The 11,981-nt window shown below is 47.0% G+C and overlaps 1 protein-coding gene across 4 annotated transcripts in view; it reads left to right on the forward strand.

Annotated features, from left to right (window-relative positions):
- Positions 1–10,221, forward strand: part of TRIM66 (tripartite motif containing 66) — a 41,996-nt gene extending 31,775 nt beyond the window's left edge. For 3 of the 4 annotated variants that reach the window (XM_017500330.2, XM_017500331.2, XM_037728429.1), the window contains exons 11-20: positions 2,638–3,153; positions 3,315–3,507; positions 4,983–5,043; positions 6,241–6,415; positions 6,741–7,027; positions 7,501–7,627; positions 7,947–8,021; positions 8,436–8,588; positions 9,003–9,221; positions 9,942–10,221. In XM_017500330.2, the coding sequence (XP_017355819.1) occupies positions 2,638–3,153; positions 3,315–3,507; positions 4,983–5,043; positions 6,241–6,415; positions 6,741–7,027; positions 7,501–7,627; positions 7,947–8,021; positions 8,436–8,588; positions 9,003–9,221; positions 9,942–10,001 (1,866 nt within the window). In that variant the 3' untranslated portion in view covers positions 10,002–10,221. The remainder of the gene's footprint in view (positions 1–2,637; positions 3,154–3,314; positions 3,508–4,982; positions 5,044–6,240; positions 6,416–6,740; positions 7,028–7,500; positions 7,628–7,946; positions 8,022–8,435; positions 8,589–9,002; positions 9,222–9,941) is intronic. The other variant, XM_017500332.2, reaches the window with a different exon arrangement.
- Positions 10,222–11,981: the final 1,760 nt, after the last annotated feature.

The following is an 11,981-nucleotide window of genomic DNA, read 5'->3' on the forward strand; positions in this document are numbered from 1 at the left end:
AAAAAAAAAAAAAAAGAAAAGAAAAAGAAAATCTCAGAATGACTTTAGCAAGGACTATACAAAGTCGATATTCAAAAATTAATTGTATTTCTATATATAGTTCACGCACAATAAAGAAAAATGGAAATCTACAAAATTATGTTTTACAATAACAAGAAAAAACTTAAGATGCCCTTCTGAGCCTCATCAAGCGTAAAAGTAGGTATGCAGCAACAATAATACAATAAAAATAATAGCAGCAGCAGTAGAAACAACTGGGGTTTATTGAGCATCGATAGTATGCCAGGTATTGTTCTAAATGTTCACATAGACTTTTTCTTTTAACTTTCTAACAACCCTTTAATGGTTATTGTGAGGATTAAATAAAGTAATATATGTAAAACATTTAGTACATTGCCTTGCATACAATAAATTCTCAATAAACTTTAGCTGTATAAAAAAATCACTAGTTTAGAGAGACTCATAGCCAAAGCTGTCAGTAGACCTAAGTAAGCTGCTGTTCATTTAGCTAAAGATTTGTAGAATAAACAGTCCTGTATTAGTGTTGTTTCGAAATTTCAAATAGCTCATTAATTCATTTATTCATCCAGACACTGCTCTTGGGTCCAGGAATACAGTGGGTAAGCAAAATAGATAAAAATCCGTACTCTAATGGAGTTTACAATTTAGTAGGGGAAACAGACATTAATCAAATGATATCATGGATTGTGGTATGAGGCTGAAAGTACAAGTATCAGGCATCTGAGAGGATGAAAGCAGGAACCTGGTCTGGACTAGAGAATGAAAGACTTTGTGGCAAAAAATGTCCGTTGAGCTGGGTTCTGAAGGATAAGTGGAACTGGGCAGGAACAGGAGAATCCTCTATGCAGAGAAAGCAGTCCATCTGAAGGGGGTGAGGGTAGTGGATGGAAGGAGAGCTTGGTATGTTGCAAGAACTGAAAAAAATGGCTGGAGTTCTGAGAATGAGGAGAGGGTTATTGAATGAGCTATAGCTACAAAGGAGGACAGAAGGACAGAGGACAGGTCATCAGGGCCTCGGGAGTCTTGTTAAGGATTTTTGCAGTTATTCTAAGAAGAATGGAGTGCACTGCGGGGTTTTATGAAAAGAAATGATGTGATCAGTCTGTGTTTTGAAAATATTTCTCCATTGAGGAGGCTACTACTGTTGTCCAGGGAGATGTGAAAGTAGGTTAGGCTAGGGCACCATCAATAAAGGGAAGAATTAGTGGATATATCTGAGAGATATGTAAGGGGTAGAATTGATGGGGCTTGGTATTAGTTTGGGTGTGGCAGGAGGGATGCTTCACTGATGCCTCCCTGATAGGATCTGACTTGCAGAACTGGATGTCTTGGAGTGACTTTCACTGAGATGAGGACAGTCCTCATGGCAAAATAGCTTTACTGACTTTATATTGAAACTTGAGAAGATATTTGAAGTATTTATTTTCCTGTGAAAATTTGAATGGGGAAAGAAATGACAGGTTCAAGACACTGATTTTGGAAACTTAGATAGATATGTCTAATCCTGTTATCCCTTTGTTTTTCAAAAGATGTCAAATTGTTGTATATTTAGTCTTTTTTTTAAAGGGCAGGAATATGAAACTTCTACATTCCTGATACATATATACATTCTTTATACATTTAGAGTCAGTCTCCCTCCCTTTTCCTAAATCTGCCTCTTCAATCTGAAAAGCGGAGTGGATTCAGTACATAAATCTGTGTTCCACTTCTTTTATCAGCCTCTTACATCTCCTCCTTAGGTCACCAAGTAGTTAAATGTAAGAAAATAATTTTGGAGTCGGAACATTACTGCCTTATCCAATGATTGTACAGACTAGGTGATATTAAGATTTAGCTGCTTTGAAGTTCTCTGCCTTTGGTTTGGAATATCTTTAGCAGGTATACTAGGGCGAGAAAAGACCTTCAGATATCTTGGTTAAAGCCTACGTCAAATGCTGGTGGTGCTTGGAGTTGATTTGAACAAGCTCATAAGAAGGCCCTGGAGTTGACCCAGGTTCCCCAGCACTGATTGGAACTTTCTGATGGCATTCTCTCAAGGCAGGTTTGAGGCAGATAAAAGTCTGAGCCTTCTCAACCCCCTGCTACTTTTGTATAGCAGAAACTATTGTATAGCACCCCTTGAAGGGAAGAGGAGCCACTGGCGGTATAGTCAGAGGGGAGTTTGAAATTAGAGGACAGTCCCACAGCCTGACCCTTTGGTTAGGTACAGGACTGGGGTGAAGGATGTAGCTGATTCTCTCTCTCTCTCTCTCTCTCTCTCTCTCTCTCTCTGTGTGTGTGTGTGTGTGTGTGTGTGTGTGTCTGTGTCCATGCCTCAGGTCAGGCAGTAAATTCTCTTCCTCACTCTTGCTGTCACACACACACACACACACACACACACACACACACACACACGGTCCTCTGCCTGTGCCTGTCTCTCTGTGTCATAGCTTAGCAGCCTCCTTAGTGTTGGGAAGAGGAACAGGGCTTCATGTACTGCCTAAGTTCCTGGCAGCTACCAGATTCTGAAGCCAGAGTGGAATTGGAGCATGGGAGCTCCTGTGGGTTGGGTCTCCCCTCTCCCTCCCTCCATTCCCAGCTAGCAGCCTGACTCTACCCTTGTCTCTCTTCCCGCAGCACTCCACCTCGGTGAGCATCATGGGGTTTTCCAACACTCTGGAGATGGAATTGTCATCTACCAGGTTGGAGAGGACCCTAGAGCCACAGATCCAGAGTGCGAGCAGCCTGACAGCTGGCACTTCCAAAGCAGTACCAAGCCTGCTGAGTGCTCCCCCCAAAACAGTGTCCAGCCTGACAAATGTTCAAAACCAGGCCATGCCCAGCCTGACAACCAGTCACCTACAGACTGTGCCCAGCCTTGTGCGTAGCACATTCCAATCCATGCCCAACTTGCTGAGTGACTCCCCCCAGGCTATGGCAAGCCTGGCAAGTGATCACTCTCAGGCTGGGCCCAGCCTAGTGTCTGGTCACACCCAGGTTGTGCCAAGTCTGGCAACTTGTCCTCTGCAGAGCATCCCTTCAGTGTCTGACATGCAGCCAGAAACCGGGTCCAACTCTAGTTCTGGCCGAACTTCAGGGAGCCTGTGCCATGGAGATGGGGCTGATCCCTCCCTGGGGAATGCTCTGTGTAAGGTAAGTCCCAGGGAGATGCCATTCAAACTTCCTTTGCTCAACAATGGGCAAAAGGTTGGCCACTAAGACCCTTGTTCTAACCTTAGCTTAACAGTCCTTTGACCACCAATGGCAACTGTGTCTGAGTTCTTTGATTCTTGTTGACATTTCACTTTTGAAAGATGGAAAGTGAGGATTCCACTCGCTTCACTGACTCACTGGGACAAGGTCCCGTAGCCCCTGGTCTGGATGCTCACAAGGACTTGGTCATCCCCTCAGAACTGGAGGAGCCAATTAACCTCTCTGTGAAGAAACCTCCACTGGCGCCAGTGGTCAGCACATCTACAGCTCTGCAGCAGTGCCAGAACGTAAAAGGTGAGACTCAAGCAGCCTTCCCTTCGTGTTGGCCACAGACTTGAGCAGATGGACTCAGCACTTCCAGGTGAGATAGAAGCCAGCAGACAAGCTCTAAGCTGGGGAAGCAGTGCATCTCTCTGAGGCCGAATTTACTTCTCTCCTTTGAAACTGTCTTAGTGACACCTGTTCTGCTTCCCTCACTGTGGCCATGGCTGATCTAGGCATGGCCAAGATTTATTCTGTTTGTAACACTCTCCATGCAAAAAAGTCCTGGGGATCTGCATTATTCATAGGGGGAAACAGAACACAGCCCAGGAGGGCTAGCCTTGGCAACATGTTATAGGGAAAAGAGCATGTCTGACTTTGGAGTCTGACAGATGGACGTTAGGAAACCAGTTTTCTCTCCCTCTAATCCCGGATAAGAAACCTAACCTTTAACTGATTTCTTTCTCTCTAAATGGGGCTAATCATACCTACTTCATAGGCTACTGGGACAAGTAACTATAGTGAAATAATTTGATAACTTACTCTGAGTAGCAAGGATTTTCCTGGTACCTGACAGTAATGTGGATTTGTGTTGTGCCTCATAGTGAAGGGAATTTGGACCATTGGAGATTGGTTCTGATTTGCTTCTCAGCTTCCCATGCCCCTTCTCCAACCAGGCTAGGCTGTTTGTTCTTCTGTGGAAGGTGAGGGCCAGTTGGGAAGTCAGAAGCGACTCCCTAGTGATCATTTGGGACTTTTTCAGTTCAATGTATGATGCATGTTTAATTTATAATGCTCAGTCTCTTTCCTATACATGTAAAAAGTGAAAATGAAAGAAACAGTTTTTCTCCTTTTCCTCACACTGACTGAAAGACTAGCTGAAAAATTATTGGTTCTTATTACAACACAATAATGTAACTCTGCGTTTTATGCAGTAAAATTAAACTTTTTAGATCCTGCTTGCCCATGTACAGCAGAGCCATGCCTGGTGCTGACCGGATGCTAGCTTCCTCCTTTTGCCCCACCACTGCCTCCTGCCCATCTCCATAGACTGCATACTCAGGGGAGGACTTCCTGGGAGCCCCTTGTCCATGGAGTGTGAGCTGGATTCTCAAGCAGTGCTGGAATCCCAGCACTTAGCTGAGAGGGCAGAGGCTGGACAAAAGGCCTCCTTAGAGGAGGCAATAACAGTGTACTGAGAACAAGTGATTTTTGAGCTCATGTTGAAGGTGAGAAACTGCCCATTAGTGCCTGAACCAACACTCACCTGTAGGCAGCCTCTGAGTGTTATTTGTGTTCATCTTTTTTAAAAGAAGGTGATCTTTCTCCTTTCAAGAAGGAGATCCATGGTAGACTTGTCACCACTATGAATGACTATAGTGTAGATAACAACTGTATGACAGGTGTGTGGCCAAAGGTATGAATAACAGATATAAGTGGAAGGTGTGCATGACAGGGTTTGTTGTCACAAATGTGTGTCACAGGTATTTGTTTGTGTTTTGCCTTAGAGTGTGAGAATTTTGAACAAGGAACCCTAGAGCTGGATGCAAAAGAGAACCAGAGCATCAGGTAACAGACTCCTGGTTAATCTCCCCTCCCACCCATGACTTCACGTCCTGAGATGTTGGCATAGGGAGGAAGCAACCTTGACGATTTAATTGCAAGTGGAAGAAGTTTGTCTGCAACTGTCTTCCTCCACCCCTTGATCTTCAAGTGAATGTCTGGGATGGTCGTGGGAGGATGTACTGGCTCCTGCACCATGAGGCATGCACTCTGGGTGCAGTTCTTGCACATCAGGGAGCTCCCATCTTTGACTAGGAAGGACTACACCAAAGGGCTTCCCAGTGGCTGACAGGGCCTGGCCATGCAGAGCTGGGCAGCAGGGCAGAATCTGGACCTATAGAGTCCGCATTCAGAGTCCAGGTCTGAGAGGATCTAGAGTAGCAATTCAGTTGGGGATTGTATTAGTCAGTGTTCTCTAGAGGAAAAGAACTAGTAGGAGATATATATATACACACACACATATATATATACACATATATGTATATATACACATATATATACACATATATACATATATGTGTATATATATATGTGTGTGTGTATATACCTTGTGATCATGTAAGTTAATATAAACTCCCGTTCATATATATATGTATATATACATACACATATATATACGTATATGTATACATGTATATATGTGTGTGTGTGTATATATACGTGTATATATATGTGTGTGTGTATGTGTGTGTGTGTGTGTGTGTGTGTGTGTGTGTGTGTATATATATATATATATATATATATATATATGAAGGGGAGTTTATATTAACTGACATGATCACAAGGTCCCACAATAGGCTGTCTGTAAGCTTGAGGAGCAAGGAAAGCTAGTGTGAGTCTCAAAACTGAAGAACTGAGTTCAATGTTTGAGGGTAGGAAGCGTCCAGCACAGGAGGAAGATGTAACTGGGAAGCCAGGCCAGTTATCTCCCTTTCATGTTTTTCTGCCTGCTTTATATTTGCTGGCAGCTGATTAGATGGTGCCCACCCAATTAAGGGTGGGTCTGTCTTCCCCAGCTCACTGATTCAAATGTTAATCTTTGGCAACACCCTCACAGACACACCCAGGATCAATACTTTGTATCCTTCAGTTCAATCAAGTTGACACTCAGTATTAACCATCACAGGGATCATGGATGTTTCTGACTTAGAGGTTGGGGCCAGAGGAGGATCCCAAGACCCCGGGATATCTGTCTTGCTGCAGAGCCTTCAATAGCGAGCCTAAGATTCCCTATGTGCGACTAGAGCGACTCAAGATCTGTGCTGGCTCCTCGGGAGAGATGCCCGTGTTCAAGCTGAAGCCACAGAAGAATGATCAGGATGGGAGCTTCCTGCTGATCATCGAGTGTGGCACTGAGTCCTCCAGCATGTCCATTAAGGTACCACTTTCCTCTGCCTTGGCCTTAAACCCTGGCCCAGCCTAAGAGCTCATTCTTTCTGCTACTGCCAGAATTCTGGCTCTGGGACCTTTCCTGAGTCTCTGATGGGGCTGCCGCTTTGCCAGACATTGTTCCCTGCTTCAAAGGGCCTGCGAGATGCATATTAGGAGCGAGTTGTCCCAGCATTCATGGGGCTTGCTGGTGTGGGGTCCTGGAATAAGTGGCTCTCATAGTAGGTGCACAGGGCCTGCCGGTCCCTCCCTCACCTCCCCCAAGAGTTTGTTGGTGCTGTGCTCTGGCTCCCCAGACTTACTTCTTCCCCAAGGTCAGCCAGGACAGACTGTCTGAGGCCACCCAGGCCCCAGGTCTGGGGGGAAGAAAGGTCACTGTCACTTCTCTGGCTGGGCAGCGGCCACCAGAAGTGGAGGGCACATCTGAAGAACACAGACTCATTCCTCGACCTCCAGGAGCCAAGAAGGGCCCCCCAGCCCCAATAGAGAATGAGGACTTCTGTGCTGTTTGCCTCAATGGGGGAGAGTTACTGTGCTGTGACCGCTGCCCCAAAGTGTTCCATCTGTCCTGCCATGTGCCAGCCTTGCTCAGCTTTCCAGGGTGAGTCATGCCAGTCCAGGACCATCACCTGGCTAGTAGGGTTACCTTTCAGGGATGATTATTCCAGGCCAGGCCCACAGAGCTCCCAGGATGGGCTTACTCCCCTCTTCTGGGCCTGCCTGAATTGCAGGTCTGTGAGTTGATAGGCCTGGGTGTCTTCTGCACACAGACAGGTGGATGCTTGACATTTGATTGACTTCCCTTCTACCTCTTTACTCACCTTCCTCTTGCATGTGGATTTCGTGCCTATACTCCTACCCCAGCCTCCTCAACCCCTATTTTTCTAGATTCACTAAATTCTGAGTTACTGAATTTTTTCTAAGCCTGTGGCGAGGAAGCCATTCCTTACATGGCAAGGCCAGGGACTCAGTTTCCCATGTCATTGTCCTAGTGCCTGCCCTAGAGCAGAGGGAGAGGGAAGGGTGCTCTGGGCAATGTGTGGAGGCCTAAGATGGCCTCACCTGCCCCTGCAGGGGAGAGTGGGTGTGTACCTTGTGCCGCAGCCTGACCCAGCCCGAGATGGAGTACGACTGTGAGAACGCCCGCTATAACCAGCCTGGAATGCGGGCATCTCCTGGCCTAAGCACATATGACCAGAAGGTAGGGAGGGGTCTTTGGAAACAAGGTTCCCTGCCCTTGGCAGCCCCCTTCTGCCTACAGGGTCTGAGGCCTTCAGAGGGGATGAGGGGCTTTTCTGGATACCTTTCTTTGTGCTGTGCCTGACAACTTGGCCCGGGGTGTTTGGATGATTTTCCTTCTCCTGGCAGTTTTCCTCTGGCTTGGGAGACTGAGCTCTGCCTTAGTATGGCAGCTGGTACCCTGTGAGACAGAGCCAGGGAGTTATTAGGGTCAGCATCTTTAGTTCATGCTGAGGTGAGGCCAGAACAAAGTGACTCTGTTGCCAATTCTGATTTTGCAGAAGTGTGAGAAGCTGGTATTGTCCTTGTGCTGCAATAACCTCAGCCTGCCCTTCCATGAACCTGTCAGCCCCCTGGTAAGGAAGGCCGCGCTGTTTCTGCCTGCTACTGTTTCTTCTGCTCAGAGGGTCTAGACCACGGGTCAGGAGCACGGTGGTTCCCAGGCTGGGCTCAGAGCATGGCCACTGGAAGTAGTGACAGTAGTGGCTTGTGGATAGTCCAGGGGACTGTGGGGCCATGGCCATTCCAGCCTCCCCAACCACAACTGCTGCTGTATCAGATCTGACTTGACAAGTGACACATTCCTCCTTTTCCCTTTCTCTTTGTCTTCTTTCTCCATCCTTTTTTTCCTGATGCTTCTCATCATTCCTCCTCCTATTCTTTTTACTTATATTTCAACTCATTGTCCATTTCTTCTTCCTTCTTATCCATACCTCCATTTCTTCTCTCACCCGCATTTGCCTCCTTTTCCTCATGTCTCCTCCCGCAAGGCCCGGCATTATTACCAGATTATCAAGAGGCCCATGGACCTGTCAATCATCCGGAGGAAGCTGCAAAAGAAGGACCCGGCTCACTATACCACCCCAGAGGAGGTGGTATCGGATGTGCACCTCATGTTCTGGAACTGTGCTAAGTTCAATTATGTATGTCTTATCTGTTTTCCCTCTCTCCTATTTCCTCCAACCACAGGACTGTCATGGGTGGGTAGGGGTAAGAGGTTAGGTTTGGTCTGGGCTGCCATGAAGATGGGGGAGCAGATTCCAGGGACCTGCTGTGGTGGGTGTTTAAAAGCTTTCTCCCACACTCAGGCCTCAGCATGGACTCAGGAAAAAGGGGAGGTACTAGTGACCGACCATCTGTGGCTGCCTGTTGGGGTCACTTCTGCCTTAAGAGCTACTACCAAACTAGTTATCCTGAGTCCTAGGGGAAAAAATGCCCAGTTCCAGACGCCTCAGGAGACCCTGCCAGGTTTTGTGCTCTGTGTAGCTCTTGAGGGACCTGGAAGAGATGGACTAGTAGAAACGGGCTAGGATATCATTGCTCTCCTTCTCCATCAGCCTGACTCAGAGGTTGCAGAGGCTGGCCGCTGCCTGGAAGTGTTCTTTGAGGGCTGGTTGAAGGAGATCTACCCAGAGAAACGATTTGCCCAGCCAAGGCAGGAGGACTCAGACTCCGAAGAGGTGTCTAGTGAGAGTGGACGCTCCACTCCCCAGGGCTTCCCATGGCCTCCCTACGTGCAGGAAGGCATCCAACCCAAGAGGCGGCGACGACATATGGTAAAGAGTTACTGCCATAGTGGCAGCAGGTGGGTGGGTGATCAGGCAAGCAGAAGGGCACCCAAGCAGCAACCTAAGGTGAAGCTGTTCAGGTGGCACAAAAGACAGTGGTGATAGTGAACCCCTTCTTCCAGCCCCTTAGCCTGTAAGGAAGGCAGGGCAGTACAGGGCTCATCAATGCCAGTTACTCATGAGACTTGAAATTCAGAAAGGTACCTGCCTGCCCAGGGTAACCTAGCATTTAGCAGCAGACCAGGGCTGAGAAACCAGTTGTCCTAATAGCCAATTTGGTGCTGGTTACACTACACTGTGATTGTGATGCCCCTAAGAAGGGAATTACCTGGTCTCAGTGCCTGGTTTCTACTTGGATTTGAGAGAGAAAGTAAGAGATCTTTCTTAGCCCCTTGGTGTAGGTAAGGAAGGAGAGGTATTGCTTGCAGCAGAGAGAGCTCCTCTGATCTTTGGGCTGGTCCCACCTGTGCAGACCAGAAATGTCCATTCAGGGCTGTTAAATTCCACGGAAATGTTTTGCCTGCCTCCTATGTGCCAGGGATTGACCAGCCATCCTCAGTTGCTTACCATACTCAGCATACAATGTTTAGTGGCTTCAGTAAGTTTTATTGCTGCATTCCTGTGGTAAAATAAAATACTTTGACTCTGCAGCACTGCAATCTTGACATAACCAACATTTGGCTATTTTAATATGTATTTTTCTTTCAGGAGAATGAAAGAGCAAAGAAAATGTCATTTCGTCTGGCCAACAGCATCCCCCAGGTGTGAGAGCCAGAAGGAGGCTGCGTACTCTGGCAGCTGTTGTCCCAGCCTGTCGACCATTCCTTCCCATCTTGCAGCTTATCCTCTTCAGAATGTGGGTGGTAGATGAGTCTCATTGAACTGTGTAGTGCTCTTCTTTGCCATTTGCATCTACAGCATTTATTTGGAAGCCGTAGTGCATCCACTACAGAGAAGATTTCAGTAATAAACAGGAAAGAGGAAGGCATTCGTTATTATCAGAGTAATCGGATGTATAGGGTCCACTTGACAAGACCACACCTGGTCAGGCTTGGGAGGACCTACCTTCCTTGGTGAATTTTTTTCTGCCTGGGAAAGCAGACCTGTCTCACCTTTTAGTGTCCAGGGTTCAGGAGCCATGTGTATATCTGAACTCCTCCTGGGCTCAGAAGTGAGTAAAAGAAGGGAGAGAGGTTTAGACATAGGACAGGACTGTGGTCCCTGGCCCAGCACAGCCAAAGACTGTCACTGTTTGCCTTTGCTTGTCCTGTCTGGACAGAGGCACCTGCCGTGTGCAGACTAGTGGAGGCTTCTAGAGGCCTTAGGTTTCAACTGGTGCCTATCTGGGTTCTAACGGTTTTCAGGGTATTTGTTTTACATATTCACTTTCCTGATGCTGACTTCAGTGGCTGCTATGAAAATGCTGTGGCTGGTGTGACATTCTTGATTGAGCTGGGTGGCTGTGCAGAGACCACTTACATCTTCTGGTTCAGATTTCACTTGCACACTTAGAAAGATGTCCACTTCCAAGCCCGCCCTCTGTGCTCCTTACTCTGGGCTAATCGCACTTCTTTAGTGTGAGAACCTGCCTTCCTAGAAGTGACTGTTGGTGCTTGTCAGTGGGCACACCCTTCATCATCCTCATTCAGAGGTCTGGATCTTGAGTTCTGCTTGTGAATACTGTGAAGCAGCTGCTGTCTGCTTCAGGTACAGAGTTCCATGGGTGGAGAGCGTAACCCACAACCAGCTCACTCCTCTGGGCCTCTCTTCCTGCTTAGAGATTCTAGTTCTCAACCTCTCCAAGTTCATGAGCCAAAGATCAGAAGTGAATCTTCTGACTAGCATGCCCCCAGGCTGTCTACCACCCTGAGAAAGCTTTACTGGCAGCCCTTTTTGTTGGAGGTTAGAGAAGGCCTCAGGGACCAACAGGGGTCAGATCTAGACATTCCTGACGGAAGTTTGTCTAAAGTGGACAGGGGAAAAATCAAGAGGCAAAAAGCCAGTGTCCTTTGGTGACCCTGAAGCAAATTCAGAGCCTTAGTTCTCCTAGAATGCAGAGGGAAGCATTCTGGAAGCCATGGGAACAGGAGCTCAAGGTTGCATCCTGAATGGATCTGCATGGTCCTCGCCAGGTGTTTGTGAGGATACTGGAGTTCAGGCTACCTCCCAAGCAAGGGCTTGGTTGAGAAAGAACTCATTACTGATACTGTTGGGGCAGCTCTGAACTTGACATTTCAGTGGCCAGGGCCAGCTCTGAACCTGACATTTCAGTGGCCAGGACTGAGACAGCTCTCCTTGGTCCTGCCATCAAATGGCTAATTTCAGGGGAGGCTTAGGTCATGGCTTTGGTTTTGTTAAGAGACACAGTTCAAGGATGTTTTGATTTGTAGGGCTTTGCTAATGAGCATTTTTTTTTTTTAAATCAGAAAACATTTCTTCTCTCTTTGTGAGTTGATGGTATTGCCCATTTCCTTCTCTACCCAAGCTGAGAGATCATCTTCACTTCAAAGCAAACCATGCCCATTGGCTTGCCATTCTTTCAGCAGCACGTGCCATGTTCTCCTAAGCAGATAGGCTCCCATGATCCTGTTTTCTGGTTCAGAAACTAAGTCTTCAATGCTTTACCAGTCCAGCAATCTTTGGACTTAGGTTTCTGCCCTTTGAGACTCACATGACTTTTTGGTTTGGGGTCTGGCCATTTCCCTTTCAATGTTTGAATCTTGTTCTCTGTTTGGTTGGCTTGACAAC

The sequence above is a fragment of the Cebus imitator genome, unplaced genomic scaffold (assembly GCF_001604975.1).
Source record: "Cebus imitator isolate Cc_AM_T3 unplaced genomic scaffold, Cebus_imitator-1.0 Scaffold265, whole genome shotgun sequence".
NCBI lineage: Eukaryota > Metazoa > Chordata > Mammalia > Primates > Cebidae > Cebus > Cebus imitator.